Source organism: Mus caroli, chromosome 9, assembly GCF_900094665.2.
Source record: "Mus caroli chromosome 9, CAROLI_EIJ_v1.1, whole genome shotgun sequence".
NCBI lineage: Eukaryota > Metazoa > Chordata > Mammalia > Rodentia > Muridae > Mus > Mus caroli.
Genome location: NC_034578.1, coordinates 30901083 through 30919583, shown reverse-complemented (window position 1 = coordinate 30919583; position 18501 = coordinate 30901083). Strand labels below are relative to the sequence as shown.

General features: G+C 43.0%; 2 protein-coding genes across 4 annotated transcripts in view; one reads left to right on the top strand and one right to left on the bottom strand.

The window, feature by feature from the left end:
- Nucleotides 1-3496: 3496 nt before the first annotated feature.
- On the bottom strand, nucleotides 3497-11487 carry Rpusd4 (RNA pseudouridine synthase D4). Its single transcript, XM_021172396.2, has 7 exons — nucleotides 11280-11487; nucleotides 10791-10956; nucleotides 9189-9390; nucleotides 6695-6788; nucleotides 6476-6620; nucleotides 5443-5540; nucleotides 3497-4396 (listed from the first exon to the last, which is right to left on the bottom strand). Exons 1-7 carry the CDS (start codon nucleotides 11466-11468, stop codon nucleotides 4157-4159), a joined length of 1134 nt encoding a protein of 377 aa, XP_021028055.1. The 5' UTR covers nucleotides 11469-11487; the 3' UTR covers nucleotides 3497-4156.
- Nucleotides 11488-11552: 65 nt separating this feature from the next.
- The window catches only part of Fam118b (family with sequence similarity 118 member B), a 51240-nt gene continuing 44291 nt past the window's right edge, over nucleotides 11553-18501 (top strand). For 2 of the 3 annotated variants that reach the window (XM_029481589.1, XM_021171373.1), the window contains exon 1: nucleotides 11553-11635. The gene's annotated coding sequence lies outside the window, so the exon portion shown is untranslated. The remainder of the gene's footprint in view (nucleotides 11636-18501) is intronic. The other variant, XM_021171374.2, reaches the window with a different exon arrangement.

Sequence of the window (18501 nt, the reverse complement as noted above, 5' to 3'; positions counted from 1 at the left end):
CTACCATACTGCCACTGTGCAAAGCTGGTCCCTGTATCTTGAGAAGCACAGATAATGGCAACAAACAACGTGTGTAGCCTGCTGCCAAACTCAGACACCATGATTTTAGATGATCAAGTGTTGCTAAACCGTTTTCTCTTTGCCGATAGAAAACGTGTCTAATGAGCTGAAGACAAGAGCAAGAAAGATTTATTCAGATTGCCAGCCAAAGGAGATGATGCCAGGCTGTCTCCAATAAAGATCATCTTAGCTTATTATGGTTTGAGCCCTTTCATCCCTAAGCAAGGGGCAAGAACTGGAGCTTATGTTGAGAAACTTTTAGCTGCCACTTCAGTGATCTCCAATGGGTCTATCCTGACAGTTGCTATGCATGTAGCCACAAATATGTACTGCCTCCATAAATACTAAAAACACCATAGCGACTCTTATTTTGGATAGAAGCAATCCATTGGCCTTAGAAGCCAAAACTTTCCTGCCAGTCATTCAAGATAGGAAAGAGAAAAGTTTAGGACTCCCAGTCCTGGACAAACATTTTCTTAAGTGATGGGCACGTCTGCATGCTGAGCTGAGCAGAGATCTGGCCCCAAAAGCAAGCAGATTCATTATGAAGAAAGAGATGCCAAGCCTTTAATCATCCAAGCCATCCACTGACTTGTGTCTAAATGGTCATTGCTGTCAGCAGGAAAGCCTTCACCTCTCTGAAAGATAACATAGGCAACCACTGCCATAACCCACATCAAGGTGACACCTATGTCAAGACTAGTGCCTGACTAACAATATATTGCTCAGTTACCTGGCCACAACATTTAGTGATTTTTACAACCCATTAAAACCAAGTCTGAGGAGCATTTTCTTGATTAAATGCCCTCTGCAAGCAAGCTGTGTCACCCCTGGGCAAGTGGCCCTGGATTGCACAAGCAAGCACACTGAGCAAAGCCATGGAGAAGAACCCTGTACGAATTATTTCTCTGCTTCAGTTTCTGCCTCCAGGTTCCTGCCTTAGTTTTCCTCAATGATATACTGTAAGCTATGAAATTAAATAAACCCTTTATCTCCAAGTTGTTGTTTTTGGTCATGGTGCTTATCATAAAAACAAAAAAGCAAACTAAGGCATACTCTGAGTAAAAGACTATTTTTTAGATTTTTAAAAATAAAAATTAATGTTGTACAAGAGAATCATGCTCTCTGCCTGCAAATTCATGTATTAAAGTCCTGTGGTGTTCTGAATGAGAAATGTCCCGGATTGGATAGGTTTGGGTGTCTGAACACTTGTCTCCCAGTTGACGGCACTGTTTGGAGTGATGGTGTAGCCTTGCTGTAGCAAAGCACACCCCATGAGCAGGTTTTCAGTGTTCATAGTCTCAACCCATGTTCGGTTCCTTTCTCTGCTTCATGCTTATGGTTAAAGATGGGATTTCTCAGCTTCCTGCTCTAGTTGCCTGCTGCAATGCTGCCTGCAAGCTGAGGAGGAAAGGGCTTATTCAGCTTACACTTTCACGCACTGTTTGAAGGAAGTCAGCATAGGAACTGAAACAGCAGGATCCTGGAGTCAGAGTTGATGCAGAGGCCATGGAGGAATGCTACCTTACTGGCTTGCTCCCCATGGTTTCCCAGCCTGCTCTCTTCTAGAACCCAGGGGTGGCCTCACCCACAATGGGCTGAGAAAATACCTTACAGCTGGATCTTATGGAGGCGTTTTCTCAATCGAGTGCCGTGAGACCCTGTATAAGAAATTAAAAATGAAAATTTGAAAGCTAACGGACAACAGCAGTGCGACCTTCATGACGACACTTCACGATGACACTCAGCAGGGTAGCCGATGCGGCAAGTTCTGAGGTTGCGCCAACCAAGGAAGTGATCTTCCTCTGAACATCAGGGAGCTAGTCACACTTTTCTGTTTCTTGAGAAAGTTCATGAGAACTGTGAGCATTCCTGGGTTCTCTCAGCCTACTAAACTAAGTTTACCACTAAAGAATGATGTTTCCATCAAGAAGACAGCCAGCGGGGTGGATGAGGACACACATCCAGTCGCTTTTCTCACATGCCCTGACTATTTCACTCTCTTCTTTCCACACTTTCCAGTGAACTCCAACTTTCTTCAATTCAGCCCAACTATGAGTTGTATCTGTGTAAAAGAAGGTTTACAAAGACCAGGATAAGAACTAGATGTATCCATCGACAGGGAGGCCGATTCCACTGCATGGGTGCTCAGCACGGCCATCTCCTTCATGAGAAACAAAGGCAGGAGGCCTTATTAAATGGCAGCACCAGTCTCATCAGTCATGAGTTACCCAAAGCCATCCTAGACAAGACAAGCATTGCATACAGCAGGAACGTCAAACACAAATTTCAAGGAAGTCTCTCCCTAAATGTCTAAATCACCCATTTAAACAGATCCAAACTAGTAATCTAAAGACCAAATTCAACCTACAAATATGTGCTTAGCTGCTACCTAAGTGTGTGTGTGTGTGTGTATGTGTGTGCAAGTGCATGTGCCTATGTGTGTGTACCTGTGGGTGTGTGTGTGTGAAGGCCAGAGGATGGCATGGTCTTTCTCAATCAAGCTCTAAATTTTTAAACTGCCTCAGGGATCCTTGTCTCTGCAGCCTTGGCACTGCAAGTTACTGTGCCTGGCATTTAAATGGGCACTGAGGATGGAACTCAGGGCCTCAGATTTGCACAGCGAGCACTTGTGCCAGATATTTCTGTGAAATCTCCCAATCTATTGCTATCTAAATAAAAGCATTTTAAAATATATGTGAGCACTACCAGCCTGAGTGTTTTAAATTTGTTTGGCCACTTTACTAAACCAGCATTATGTCCTGCTACACTCTAAATATTTGTTGTTACATCCACAGATAAGTGTTCTTACCCCTCATCAAGGAAACATCTCTTTCCAACAGATGAACATCATTACCGAAAACCACAACCGATCAAAAGTAGAGCTGTAGAACCCAGTCCCAGCTGATACATCTTACAATACAACCCCTATTCTTAAGGTTCAGGAATCACTGCAGAACATGGGGAGGAAAGACTGTAAATGCAAGAGGGTCCGAGAGGTTGCTGTGAGACCACGTCTCTTAGAAATGCCAGAAGCTACATCCGCGAAGTCGTATCACCATGGCTGCTGAGTATGACCTGATTAAGGATGACGCCAGCGGACATGCTAGTGTGGAAGGGAGAAAGCGTGAGGCCTTAACCCTGCCCAGTGAACAACAGGAGACTAAACAATGCTGGAGGGGGAGAGAGAGAGAAAAGAGCATACCAACTGGTTATCCAGTACCAAATGGTCAGCCCTGAAAACATATGCACAAGTAGCAGTATACAGACTTAGCAGCTATAGTAGGTATTTAGGAATGCACACAGAGACACAGACACACAGACACACCAATTAAAGAAAAAGCGGTCATGAATGTTAAAGACTGGGAGGAAGGGCAGGGCACATGGGAGGGTCTGGAGGGAATGATGTAATTATAATCTCATAAAATTAAAAACATATATTTTAAAATGCTTTTATTTAGATAGCAATAGATTGGGAGATTTCACAGAAATATCTGGATTTCTTGGTTTTCTAAAAGAAAATAGTAAATTTGCCCACAGGGCAACAATCAACTGGAGCTAATAACCCTTAGACAGTTTGTGTTTGGTCTGTTGTCCCATCCGCTGCCTTCCACCCTGCCACTCACTTATGTTAGGCGCCTGTCATTCACCTCACCCAAACAACCCTTTCACAGGTTCACTGCTAGGGCAGTACAGCACCCATACTCTATTGACAAAATCCCTGGCTCCTTGATACATGTTCATCCAAGCCATCTTTCCAAGGGAGCATCCTGATAGCTCAGCTTTCCTTCCTGTTGGATGAAGACAGTTCCTGAACACAAATTTCATCCTTTGGTTCTCCTTTGCTGGTTCAGTCTGCTGCCTCCTAGCCTCTCCTCCACCTTGGCAAAGTGACCTTTGGAGGAGTCTTCCAGCAGGCTTTCCCACATTACAGCCCAACTGCCACAAATGAGACTTCATTCTCTATTAAATTCCTGAAGTGGCCATGTTTTTTCAATTTATCCCACCTGGTTCTTGTCATCTGTTCCAAGTGAGAAGTTAGCAGGATCCATGAAGTAAATACAGCAGAGCTCTGGCGCCAAACTGCCCACCATCTTCACTGTGCTTCCACATGCCTGGCCTCATTGCCTCGGCTTTGATCCTGATTTGGCATATCTAAACCCAGCCGGAGCAGGGAACGTGCAAAGAAGTGAGGAAGCTTGCAGGTCAGGAGGAGTTCCTCTGTCCTGGAGCCCAGAGCAGGCAGGATGAGCTGCCTGGCGTGCAGGTGAAGCGGGATGTAGCGGGCCTTTGACTGCTGTAGCCCCAGCTTCTTCAGTGTGCCAGCCGAAAGTTTCTACATAGAACAAAGTCAAAGCCTTATGAGCATATCCAGTGACTGCCTGTCTTTAACTATAGCAAAGCACTAACCCCTGGAAGACTCATTAATGGCTACCCTGCTACAGGGGTATGTCTAGAAAGGGCTTAGAACCTAGGCTTTGAATAATCATTTCAGAAGCACTGAAAATTAGAGTTATTGCTATTGTTAACACACTTAAATGTCAATTTCTTCTTGAGAACCCTCAATTACACTAGGAGCTGTCCTCCTCCTAAATGTGTACATCTCTCCCTCTCTCCTGATGACCCTGTTTATATCTATAATAAATTCCAATGTTGCTTCAAAACAGAGGAAAGAAAGAAGCTCTTGCGCATGTGGTGGCCCACTCCTTTAATCCCAGCACTTGGGAGGTGAAGGCAGATGGGTCTCTAGTAAGTCAAGGCCAACCAGGCCTACACAATGAGACCCTGCCTGAATGAGACCAAGGGGGCTCCATTTATTTGCTTATTACCTCAATAAATAGTTTGTCTGCCCACAGTCTTGGGCTTTTGAACACTTGGTCCATAACTGGTGGTGCTGTTTGGAGAGATTTAGGTGTGGCTAGGACAGTGGTTCTAAACCTTCTTAATGCTGGGACCCTTTAATACAGCTCCCCATGTTGTGGTGACCCCAACCATAAAATTGGTTTTGTTACTGCTTCATACTGTAATTCCTACTGAGCACTATCTCAGTTCCTAAGACCATCGGGAAATATGAGGGTTTTTTTCCTGATGGTTGAGATGATCGGCAAGTTGAGAGCCTCTGTGCTAGAGAAAGTGTGTTACTGGGGCAGGCTCTGGGAGCTTAGGGCTTTGCCTTACTCCCAGTTTGCTCTCTTTCTGCTTCATGCTTGCATTTGAGACATGAGCTCCATCCACCATGCTGGCTGCTTGATGCCATACTTCCCTACCATGATGGGCTCTTATCTCTCTGGGACAGTCACCAAAATAAACTCTTTCATATATAAACTGCCTTGGTCATGGTGTTTTACCACAGTATCAGAATGCTAATCCAAGCAGTATTACCTGAGGGGCCAACCTATTCCAGTCTGAGTACTTGTGATCACCAAGGATTGGGCAATCCAGCCCAAAGGACAGGTGAACTCGGAGCTGATGCTTTACTCCTTAGGAGAAAAAGGAAAGAACACTTATGAGGACCAATAGAGATGCTGCTACTGACGCCTGCTTCAAGTCATATTACATCAAGCACAGTAAACTAGCAGCACCAATTACAGTAAGGAATTACGGAGGATACTATGCTGTGGAGTACCAGCAAGTTTAGGAAAGAAACACAGGTACTCTGGACAGATATTATCATGACCTCACTGTCCTCTATTGCCTCCACTTCCTAATAATCCTACTATAGTCTAAGCTGTTATCTTGCACATTTCTTTCTTTTTTTTATAGTGGTCAGGATTCAACAGAGGTCTTGTATTTCTCCCTCTGGCTCCCCGTCATTCTATTTTCTCTGTAAATCTGCTACTCTAAGTACATCGTGTGAGAGAAATCATACGGAATCTGACCTCTATGTGTAGCATAATTCACTTAGCACAATGTTTTCAAGGTCCATCCGTGAAGCTCATGTCAGAATTCCATCATTCTTCTAAGTCTATGTTATTTCTCCACTGATCCATCCTGGGCTACTACTATGAACACAGGGATACAAATATACCCAAATATACCTTTTATACACAGGGATAGAATTACTGGATCAAATGGCTTTTTTTTTTTTTTTAATTTAAGAAATGCTTCATGTTTTTAAATAAAGCTATTCAAATTGTATTCTCTGGAAGCTGGGCACAGCTTCCTATAATTCCAGGACTTGTGAGGCTGAGGCAGGAGGATCACAGTTTCAGGCCAGTATAAGATATAAAATATATTCCATCTATTCTCCTATTTCCCACAATCATCCCCACAGAAACCCTAGTTTCAGATCTGCACCAGAAGCAGAGGGTCACACAAGTCAACTATACCCACACACAACCTATACACATTATCTGTGGCTCAGAATAGGGAAGGATCTAGAACAAGGCCCGGGACAAACCATGGCGGTCCTTACCAGTAACAGGCTGGAGCTCCACAAGGGCAGAGGAGGAAGTGCTGCTAAGCACCTGGTACTGCGTTACGGCAACGTGCGCATCGCGGCTGGCCCGTACCTTTACCATTTTCCCATTGTCCAGATGGTAACTTGGGGACAGCGTCATCTGAAGCCAAAGAGATCAAGATATGATTCCCAACAAAAGACAGAAAGCCATGCCTCAGGAGGCAGCGAACCCACCTTGTGGTGTTGCTGATGCCCCTGCACTTCTTTCTCCTTGATGGGGATATCCACGACTCCTGCCGAGGGCAAGGGAACACGCACTGTGATGGCCCTGAGGGTGACACACAGACTGCTGTTTGAGCCACAAAAGCCAGGAAGGGCTGCTAGGAGCTGCAGGCTTAGAACCTTTCTCAATGGACCGTCTTTACTACACTTTTACAGCGACTTGTCTATGTGAAAGAGATTTAGGACAGGTCACTGAATTATGGCAACAGTTTCTCTGACTAACACATAGGTAGAGACAGTCCTGTGAGTTCTTACTATATCATTCTGTCGGTCAATCACATGTTCGTTCACCTAGTATGTGATTATAACCCACTACCACTTACAATCAAAAGGGGAACAGAATATTAAATCCTAGTATCTTAATTTTCTCTTTATTGTGCATATCCATGAATTTAATTTTCCCCCAAAGCACTCTACAATCAGTATGCATGATTTCAGCATAGAAGTTTCTAGCCGTCAGGCTAAGCACTATATTATCATGAAAACCATGTGGGGAGCCCCCCATCACTGCCATTATTCCAGTAGCTCTTAAATTTGATTGTGTATCCCAGTTATTTATGGAACTGGTTATAGTTTCATATGAGGATCAAACTCACGGCCTCATGCATGTTAGGTGCCTGAGCTCTATCATTAAGCCTTGAAAACTTTAAAAGGCATAGTGCAAAACTCACAGATATCAGATATGAATGAGAATCATTGTGATGAGTCAATAGATATATAGTTTCTCCCCCAAAATGTATTATTTTTATTTCTGTGTAAGTATGTCTGTACCTATCATAGGACTGCAGGTGCCCACAGAGGCCAGAGGTGGGTATGGATCTCCTGAAGCTGGGGTTCTGAGTGCTTGTGAGCTGTCAGTTATAGGTGTTTGGATCCAAAATCAGAATATCTGAAAGGGCAGCAAGTGGTCTTAACCCCTGAGCCATCTCTCAAGACCCCATATTGAATTTTAAAGGGCTCCCTTGATTACAAAGTTTATGTACAATCTCTGAAACAAAAAGGATGATATTCAAAATGTGAATAATATAAATATATAATATAAATATAAATCAAATATAAAATCATAACCCAATAGGAAAATAGCCAAGGAGAAATAGTCTCTTTTCAAAAAGGGAAATTCAAACAGAAAATAAACACGAAAAAACCCTATCTAAATGGCTTTTTAAAAATGCTTTGACTGGCATAGGGTGAGTGTGTATTCACTACTGCTGGTGAGAGGTAAAACTGACACAACACTTTTGGAGAGCACTTTAGATACTATTAAAATCTCAAACATGAACTGGAGAGAGATAGCTCAGAGGATGAGAGCATAGAATGCACTCCCAGCACTGATATGGCAGCTAACAGCCATCTGTAATTCCAGTTCCGGGGCCAATGCCCTCTTCTGACAAGCACGTGGTAGGTACATGAACCAAAACCCACACATACACATGAAATAAAAATACATTTCAAAGGAATACTAAAAAAAAAATTTTAACATGCATACTACTCAAGTCTGCAAGTCTGTTTTTAAAGGGATATGCTCTAAAAACACTGCTGCAGAACAAGGTATGGTGATCCCAGCACTCAGAAGATAAAGGCAGGAAGCTCAAAGTTCAAGGCCAGACTGAGCTACATGAAACCTGTCTCAAAAAACAAGTCAGTAGCTATCGAGATGGCTCAACAGGTAAAGATGCTTGCTTCTAAACCTGACAATCTCAGTTTGATTCCCTGGAACCTACAAAATGGAAGGAGAGAACAGACTACATGTGTAGTGACAAGCACATGCCCAAGTACTACAGACAGGCAGACAGATAGACAGAGAAACAAAAATAAATGTTTAAAAACCAGCACTGGGTACAGTGGTACAAGCCCTTCTACCCAGCATTTGGGAGGCAGAACTCTGGGAGTTCAAGTCCATCCTGGTCTATGTAGCAAGCTCCAGGCCAACCAAAGTTACAAAGTATGGCTTTTTATCAAAAACAACCAACCACCAACCAACCAACCAACCAACCAATCAAACAAAAGGGGTTGAGGAGATGGCTCAGTGGGTAAAGTGCTTGGTGCACATGCATGCTGATGAGCTTAGAATCCTAGCATCCATGTAAAGCCAGGGTATAGCAGTTCACGCCTGCAACGCCGGTGTTCAAGGGGATGGAGACTAGCAGATTCTGGAGGCTAGCTAGTTAATCAGTGAGTTTCAGGTTCTGTGAGACACCCTGTGTCAATAAAATAAAATAGGGAGTGACAGAAAAAGAACCCTGACTTCTGCAAGTACACACACAAGTGTGCACATAACCACTATTTTATCACCCGACATTCTAAGTACTAAGCTAGTTCATATACTCTTTGTTATCATCATGAGTTCTAGTACAGTGACTTCTATTAACAGTTCTGTAGTGCAGTGGACAGATGAAAGGGATGCGTTTCTTCATTCCACCCCTAGTGACAATAACGGGCCTCATACCAGTACTTCTTTTCCACCTGGCGGGTTCTAAATAGCTCCTGGACTTGATGTGCCATGTCCTTCTCCCAAGCCAAAACCATTACACCTGTGGTTTCTTTGTCCAGACGGTGGCACAGATGCAAAGGTTCTGCCTTGTGGCCATGAAGCATCTTTGCCAAGATAGGCAGTACATCACTGATGCAGAGCTGGACTCCAGGGCCACCTACGAAGGAAAGAGCCAGAGGCTGAAGAACTCTTCTTGAGAGAACAATCTCTCAATCTTGAGATAATAATCACCTTTCAATCTTGACAGAACAAACAATTGTCTCCATTTTCTACAGTTGTGCTATGAACAATATGGTGAGGATTACTAATATTAATAGGCCCAGAGATCTTAGCTATAAAATGAAATGCAGGCCAACCATTTCCAGACTACAAACTCAGAACTTGTATTTTAACAAGCACCCCAAGGGCTCTCAAGTAATAAGTCCGGGAAACACTGTGACTTTCTCTTCAGAGTCTGTGGGCCTGAGAGGCTTCACTGAAGCATTCCCTAGAAGGGAGGCTAAGAAGATGAGCTCTAGCTGAGTGATGGCGGTGCATGCCTTTGATCCTAGCACTCCTAAGGCAGAGGCAGTGAGATCTTTATGAGCTCAAAGCCTACTGAGCTAGTTACAGGACAGCCAGGGCTATAAAAAGACCCTTCTCAAAACAAAACAAACAAACAAAAGATGATGAGCTAAGATCAGACATCCCTGGATTTTACTATTTGTATTCACCATCTGACCTTTCCAGCTTTGTTATCTATAAAATATAAATACCCGAAACAAATTATCCTCAACAACTAAAAACCTAAGCAGAGAATAAAGAGTAAGGCAAGAACTTGTTAGGAAACCTGGAGGAACTGCCACCAAAGGAGTGATTTATTCCAACGAAAATATTTTTTTGCTAAAATATTTACTTTCCTCCTGGAGACCTTTGACAAAAGTGTTTTTTTGTTGTTGTTGTTGTTTTTTTTTTTTTTTTTCCCTTTCAATTCTGACTCACTTCAGCTTTCCCCCATCAGAACACTCAGCAGCATCAGGACATCTATTAAGTTCCAGTCCCTCTGGGGTTACTCTGTACCGCAACCTTGTGTATTATTTCCTCTTCCCAGTCTTGTCTCTCTACCTCTCTCATTTTGAAATGAAGTTTTGCTGCTGCCGAGACGGATCTGAACACCGGATCCTCCCCTAGACCTGGGACGGCAGTTGCACACTGGCTTCCAACTCCTTTTTCGTTGTTGTTTTGTTTTAACCACTTTGATGGAAAATAACAGTTAACAAATAACTTTTTGTATTTCTCTGCAACGATTCTTGTGGGTGGCTGTACACAGCCCACAGTGCAGAACTCAGCTTCTGTAGTTCTCTGCAGTAATTCCTGTGGGAGGCTGCATACAGCTCACTGTCAGGTATCTGCAAGTGGGGACTAGACACTGGTTTGTTACCAGTAGTCACATACATGGGATAATAAGGTTTAATTAACTTGAATTCAAGAGTGTCTCATGATTAAAGCTTCAGAGGTGACCCTAGATGGAAGAGGAAGTAGCAACAGGTTCCTCTCCTTAGCCCACATGGCTCTTACCATGGACAGGGAGACCATAGGGTTTATTAATGACCACGAGGTTGTTGTCCTGGTGGAGAATCCTTCGGCTCAGTTCCTTAGCAAGTACATTGGGGTGAACTCGCTGCAGCTGCTGTGTGAATCGCACTAGTTCCTGCACCCTCCGCTGAACGGGGTTTGTAGGCACCTAAGGAAAGAGAAGAGTGGAAAAAGCTTAATGAAGGAGTGAAGCGCTGGGAATGGCCTTAAGTGAGATTTAGGTGGAAATTCGTGGAATGACTGTACTGCAGAATTTGACTCATGTTTCCTTTGGGACCATACATAGCCATCTGTCTTATCTGCATACCCACGCGGTGGGTCTGGCAGTAGCAAAAGTGCGGTATTCCGACTATCACACAGAATATTCTCAACACTGATTTACTTGCTGTTACAGGACCTGCCTACCATACCCCACACCTGAGAAAGCCGTGAGAGCATCGCTTCTCGGAAGTTGAGTCTCCCCAGACTCACCCGCACTTCCTTTGCCTTTTGCTCTTGTTTCTGGGCTCGGAGCTTCTCTGCCAATCTCTGAGCATTCAGGGGCCTAGAGGAAGTAGCGCTGGAACAAAACGACCAGGAGCCGGGAGTGAACAATCTCCCGGGACGCGAACTCATACTCAAAAGCTGGACACCAGGCGTACCCAAGCAGGGCGCGGCCATCTTGGCGAGGGCGGGGCCGGACAGCGCGGAGAGAAGGAAGGGTGGGGGGGTGGGTCCTGCTGATCACGTGGGCAGGTAGCCTACGGGTCACGTGGGGCGGTGCGCGCTCAGTGCGGCTGCGCCGGCCGGTAGCTGCAGCTGGAGCGGTGGCGTTTGGAGCAGACGCGGTGAGTGTGTGGGGAAGCCAGGCGAGGGCTGGGAAATGCCGGTGCCCCAACGGTTTTCGCATGGCCCGGATCTCCATTCTTGGAGAGCACTGCCCTGGCAAGCGTGTCTCGCTTCGGGGCACGACTCCACGAAGAAACACCTCCCCGCCCCCGCGTCCTTAGAAGTGAAGCTGGCTGCTCCTCAGTCTTTACCGGCACCTGTCTCGTCCCTCTTAGCAACCAGGTCCTCGGCGGGTCCTCAGAGGGACGTGTGGTGGTCTTTCTCGTTTTCTTGCCGCTCGCCCTCCGGAGATCCCCTGATCTCTCATATTCCAACCTCCCGCGTTGCGACTGCCAACCCCTTTGTTTCGCGTTGTTTGTAACCAGTCCTTCTCCAGATGACGGTTCTTTTCCTTCATCCAGGACCCCCTCCCCATACGTCCTACCTCGAGAGCGCTACGGGTTTATACTGACCTTTCTCTAGAGTTCGTTTCTTGGGGTCTCCTCTTTCTTCCCGTCTCTACTCTTCCCAAGGAAAGTAAAGAGCACAGACCTTTCCCCCCTTTGCCTCCTTTAGTCTTTCCTTCCATAGCTTGAAACTGTCGAACCCTATCTCTCTCTCTCTCTCTCTCTCTCTCTCTCCCCCTTTCCTACAAGAGACTCCCGAACTGCAAACGACGACTCTCCTATCGCCAAAGGGCAGCTGGGAATATGAACAGCTGTTTTGGAATGGTAATCTCGAAAACACCTTGGGATGTGCATGCCGTTTGCTGGGGAAGCTGATGCTAAAGGGATGTCGTGAGAACTAGTGACTCTTCCTTCAAGATAGCCAGATTGCATTTCGGTTACAGAATGAGTAGTTGAATTAGGCTTAGGTGTTTCTCCCTCCAAAATGAATTAGCAAAAGGAAGCCACATTACATGTGAAACAGTTGAACAGGCGAATAGCCTCAGAAGACTAGAAGTTGAAGAATTTAAACTTCATGTGATAGTTGGATCTTTGAAACTTCTTGAGAAATCCCTTGCAAGTGGTATTGTAGAGAGGAATGTGGCAATACAAAGCAGGACAGATCAGAAAGGAAAGTATATCCGGGAAACCAACTAGACTGCTGTAATGTAGATGATCATTAAAGAAGCCACATCCCATTCCTCAGTCTTTTCCCCCCTGCTAAGTACTGTCCTTGAAATGTGAATTACCAGCTATACAGTCAATGTGTGCCATTGGCAGCTGCTGTTGATGTAAATTACTGGAGGACTTCTTTCATCCCCAAACCTGTTAATATAGTAAGCTCACAAATAGTTTATGTGGCTGCAGTGATTCTGAGTTAGGTTGGATTGTTGTTTGCTTTCTGTCTGTCTGTCTTAAAGGTCTCACATTGTAGACCAGGCTAGCCTCGAATTCACGGACCTTTTTCTCTGCTTCCCTAGTGCTAGAATAAAAGACTACACCCCCATACCCAGTCTGTTTATGGGCATTTTGAACAGTTATATTTCTGTCAGTTTTTTTTTTTTTTTTTTTTTTGACGTGAAGAACGAAAGTAGAGAATGGTGGGAAGACTTGTCTGTATTTCTGTAATAAGATAAGTGATCTGGATGTAGTTCCATGGGAACAGTTTGGGAAACACTGACTGTTTCTTCTATTAATGGCTTTGTCCCCTCTCACCAATAAATTCACAAGTAGAACACGTATATAAAAGTTGAGAAATTCCACTCTAAAAGAATTATCCTTTCTGATAAGCTCCAGTTCCATGTTCTAATGTCTCTAAACTGTTGAGGATCACGTGTTAGTCACATAAAAGCCCCCTTTCCCAAGACATGGACATCAGGATTTAAAATCACATCATTACATTAATTACATTCCTATATTGGGTATGGGACTTTTATGGTTTGGAAGAATTTCGAGAAAAATGTTTATACTTTTACCTTTTCTTCACTGTTCAAGAATTAACATTTGTTTTTACAGAATTGGCCTTCTTTGGCAGGAAAGAAAGAAAAAAACGAAACAAAACAACTCAGATGCCATTGTTAGCAACACAAAGCTGTGTTCTTAGTTTTAGGCACACTATAATGCCTGAAAATAAAGATAACCGTCACTGGGAGGAAAAGACTTAGTCCTTGGTGATACTGAGCTAGTCCCCATTAAGTTGCTGTGAACTTGACAGGTAGTTTTGTTTTGTTTTGTTTTTTTTATCATTTAACAGTTGATCTTTTTATACAACACTAAGTATACCTTTAAAGGTTATCAAAGAGCACTTCACAGCCTCTCTTTTGACCTTAACAAATGATTTTCTAGGAAGAATTTAAAGATTTCAGGTTTGCTGTTTATCTCTCCGTGTGATTACAAAAGTTACGGTTTCCTTAGTGCTTCTCCCATGAATCATGGCATTTCACAGTTTAAAGTAGAGTTAGGGCCTAGTGTGGCAGGGCATGCCTTTAGTCCCAGCCCTCAGGGACAGAGGCAGAGGGATCTTCATGAGTTAAGCCTGGTCTACATAGCAAATTCCAGGATAGCCAGGACTACATAGAGAGACTGTGTCAAAACAAAACAGTTTATGCACCCACATCCTTCTTTCCTTCAAACCCGTATTCTCTTCCTCTTCCTCATTTGAGAAATTCCAACCAGAGCTATTTGGGGCATTGTCTACTTCCTCACCAATTTCATCTTATCTTTTTGATTAGAAACACCTCTTGTCCAAACTTTTTTTTTTTTTCCATCCCAAGGAAGGAAACATTGTTACTGGGTCATCACTTTTACAGATCTGGTCAAACACAGCTTATTTACATAACTACATAAAGAACCTGATTGTTGGCTCAACTTGTAAAGGTACTTGCCACCAAGCCTACAGCTTGAGTCACACGAAGGAGAACTGACGGCTCTCTACTTGTTCTCTCACCCCATGTGTTTGTATGCACTGAGCACATGGAGGCACAAACACAAACAATAAATAAATGTAATAAAAAATTTTAAAAAGAACTTTTAAAAAGAACTTTTAAAAGATGTTTGCTATCCTATAGAAAAGCACAAAAGCTGCCTTAGTATTTCATAAATATAGACAATGACTGATTAATGAGGAACTTTAAGCACCGTGGAAGACTGGCTAGTTGCAGAATGCTAAGTTGTGCTCCTGAAACAACGATTTGCCAGTTTTAGATTAACTAGAGATTCCATTTGCCTGAGAGCAGGAAGTACTTGGACAGTGTTTTATGATTTTAGGGAGATTAAGAGAAGTGATTAGCAAGAACTCGGGGTGATTTCCTGGAAAGTGTAGTTCTGGGAGCTTGGTGATACTGAGCTAGTCCCCAGTAAGTTGCTGTGAACTTGACAGGTAGTTTTGCTTTGGTTTTTTTTTTTTTTTTTTTAATCATTTAACAGTTGATCTTTTTTATACAACTCTAAGTATACCTTTAAAGGTTATCAAAGAGCACTTCACAGCCTCTCTTTTGACCTTAACAAATGAAGTTTGTTTCAGACTGACCTTGAATGTATTTAGCACCAACACAATGAATCTAGATTTTTTTCCCTCCCTAGCATCTCACCCCCATTCCACTCTACTGAGTTGATATTTGTGTTTCCCAAGTGGGCGTTGTTGAGGTGGCTCAGCCTGTGAAGGTGTTTGGTCTCCCAAACTCCATAAAGGTGCAAGGAGAAAACCTACTCCATAAAGTTGCCTTCTGATGTCCATGTGCTTCCTGTGTCACACAAGACACACACACACACACACACACACACACACAAATAATTTAAAAAAAGACTTCCTAGGCCAGGTGTTAGGGGCACACACCTTTAATTCCAGAACTTGGAAGGCAGAGGCAGGTACATCTCTGTGAGTTTGAGGCCCACATGGTTTACATAGTGAACTCCAGGCCAGCATAGTGAGACCCTGTTTCTATAAAAGAAGAGAATCCTATAACTTTATAAGGTAGGTTGTGGATGTGAATAGTAATTATTATTATTTTGGTTTTTCAAGACAGGGTTTCTCTGTATAGCCCTGACTGTCCTGGAGCTCACTTTGTAGACCAGGCTGGCCTCGAACTCAGAAATCCGCCTGCCTCTGCCTCCCAAGTGCTGGGATTAAAGGTGTGCGCCACCACCGCCGGCTAGTAATTATTTTTTAAAGCATCTTTTTCTTTCTTTGTATTTATTTGTTTTTTTTTAAGACTATGAAGTCCATGCTATCCTAGAACTTACCAGACTAGCCTTGAAGTCTTTGTGAATCAGTCTTCTGAGTGCTAGGATTGCAGGCCTGCTGGCACACCCAGCCACACCCAGCCACAGACCAGCACTTCTAAGAAATTCCCCTGTTCTTCAGTTGCCTCATACTTTTATCTAGCTTTTGACCAATGATCCCGAAGGTGCAGCTAGAACTAGTGCTTCCTGGACTTTGTCATTTCATGAAGTGTGGAAGAAGTAGCTATGTCACTAGAGAGTGCTAGAGATGGTCCACACGAGTCTACTAGCTTAGGAGTTCAGTCTGTCCAGTCTCCAGCCCAGTAACACCAAAGACTGAGGAGGTACATCCCTACCCTACTACCCTAAGACAGTATGACCACATTGCACATTCAAGGTCCTTACTGAAAACCGACGATGAAGAAGATGTTTTTCTCAGCTTGGTCTCTTGTTTGCTATTCGTATGCCCCTACTAATTACTCTTGGCTGTTTCTACTTACAGGTCCTATGTGTTCTAGTACAATGGTTTTCTAAAAGTGTGAGCATAGCAGGTAACCTGCAAGATTAAAAAGATGAGAAAAAAGTTTTTTTCTGTTGTGTGAGACTGTGCACAGTCTTGGCCTGCCTATTTAGAAAAAGTAAAAACTAAAATCAAAGGTGATGCACTAGGAATGAGTGTTTCTTTAGATAATTTTATTTTATGCTTTCTATTCTAAAAATAATAGCCATAGAATGGATAGTACAACAATCAAAACGGGGAGCATTCATAGTTCTCATCAAACCATATTATTATCATGGCTTTTCTCCAATTTTTTTATGGACTCTCATTTTCTTTAACTGTAAAAATTTAAATGAGCAAATAGAAATAAAGTTGGTATGATATAGGGCTTGCCATTATTTTTATCTCAGATCACCAGAGGCAGCAGGATGTAAGAGGTCAAAGGTCATCTTTGGCTACACAGTGAAAACAAGACCAGCCTAAGTAAGCTACATAAGATACTCTCAAAAAGCAAGCAAAACAAACTAAAACTAAACCCCTCTGGTGTGGAGGGGAGCAGATGCTAAACTCCCATCTATGAATCAACCAGTTTCAACAATTAACCAACACAGGACCAATCTTATCTAAACCTACTCGAAATGTCTCCTGCACCCCCTGCCCCACCCCACCCCACCCCAGATAGTTCTGGCTCAAATCCCAGATAGTTTATTTGAAACTTTGTTATCTATATGTAAAAAGTAAGACCTTGTTTTTAACACAACCACAATACCATTACCATATTTTAAAAGAAAAAAACAAGTTACTGTTGCCAAGCAGGAAGTGTTCCTTTTAGCAGGTGAGTAGACTAGATGCTTCCAAGTCGGAGCTGCATATCTTGTATACACTTGTTTTGTTGATGATATGAATCACGCTCAGAGATTTATGCATGTTAGCCATTGCCTTATGCTCATATGCTTTAATTAGGGAAACAGTATACTTTTCATTAGAAAAATAATACAGAATGGTGATCCCGAAGAGACTTGTGGCCTGTAAGTCTTGGAGATGACAGAGTACAAGGTGGCCAAGAAGCATTTGAAGACAGACAAACTGGTTTCAGTGTATGTGTTTTTATATAGTTTAATTTCCACTATTTTTGTTGTTTTGGGGTAATTTATTGGTGTTTTGAGATAAGGATCTTGCTGTTAGCCATTGCTTGGTCTCATAGTCACTTGCATTGGGCTATCCTCAAACTTGAGTTGGTTCTCTTGCCCAGCTGTTTTCACCATTGTTGTTTTAGACAAGGTCTCATTGCATATAGCCCAGGCTGTTCTCAAAAGCAAGATCTTCCTGGCTTAGCCTCCTCAGTGCCAGCAGTACAGGTGTACACTATCATGGCCAAATGAGTATTTTATATCACTTGGCCTTTATATAAGCTAAACATGCATCTGTCCACTAAGCTACATCTGTAACTTACTTTAGTGTGTCTGAAACTATAACTGTTAGCCGCTTTTGGGCCACCTGGGGCTTAACTTAATACATATTAAAGCATTTTTGTAAAGCCTATCACACTGTCAGTACATAGAGAATATCAGCTAGCCTCAGCCTATAGAATAGGACTGGGTGCATAAATACTTGTTAGATTGTTTGTAAGTGAGCTAGGAATCAAGAAATAGAGAATGTAGAATTTTGTCTCTTAGGTGATTTACTTAAAACTTTTGTGCCTTGAATTTTTCATCCAGAAAAGAGGATAGTATAAACAACTATATGATACTGAAATTCCTGTGCTTCAAGTAAACAGATTGATATTTGGAAAAATAAGGAGCTTTGAAAATAGGTTAGGAGGGCTGGTGATTTAGAGAACTTGTTGCTCTTGCAGGAGACTTGGGTTCAACAGCACCCACCTAGTGGGTGCATCCATAACCCCAGATCCAGGGATCCCAGCACCTTCTTATATCTGTGCCACGCACCAGGCACTCAGGTGGTACACGTACATATATTCTGTCAAAAACACTCATACACACACACACACAATAGATTTTGGCTGGAGACTTTGTTGTTGATGAACATTTAAGTTTCACACCCTCAGTCTTCATTTGTAAAATGAATTAAAAATACCTACCTAATAAGATTGCTGTAATAAGCAGCAAGATAAATTTATGTAGTGTCTAGTGTGCATAAGGTACTCCAATTATTAGTCTCAAATTGTATTAGACTTTTGTGACACTGTGACCAAGTATCAAGG

Bases quoted from the DNA above. Each gene is read 5' to 3' on its own strand.
- Rpusd4 (XM_021172396.2), bottom strand. From the start codon at position 11,468: ATGGCCGCGCCCTGCTTGGGTACGCCTGGTGTCCAGCTTTTGAGTATG. The intron at 9,391-10,790 runs GTAAGAGCCATG...TTTCCTTCGTAG, and splicing joins CTATGGTCTCCCTGTCCATG to GTGGCCCTGGAGTCCAGCTC. The intron at 6,789-9,188 runs GTATGAGGCCCG...TGTCACCCTCAG, and splicing joins CAGGTGGAAAAGAAGTACTG to GGCCATCACAGTGCGTGTTC.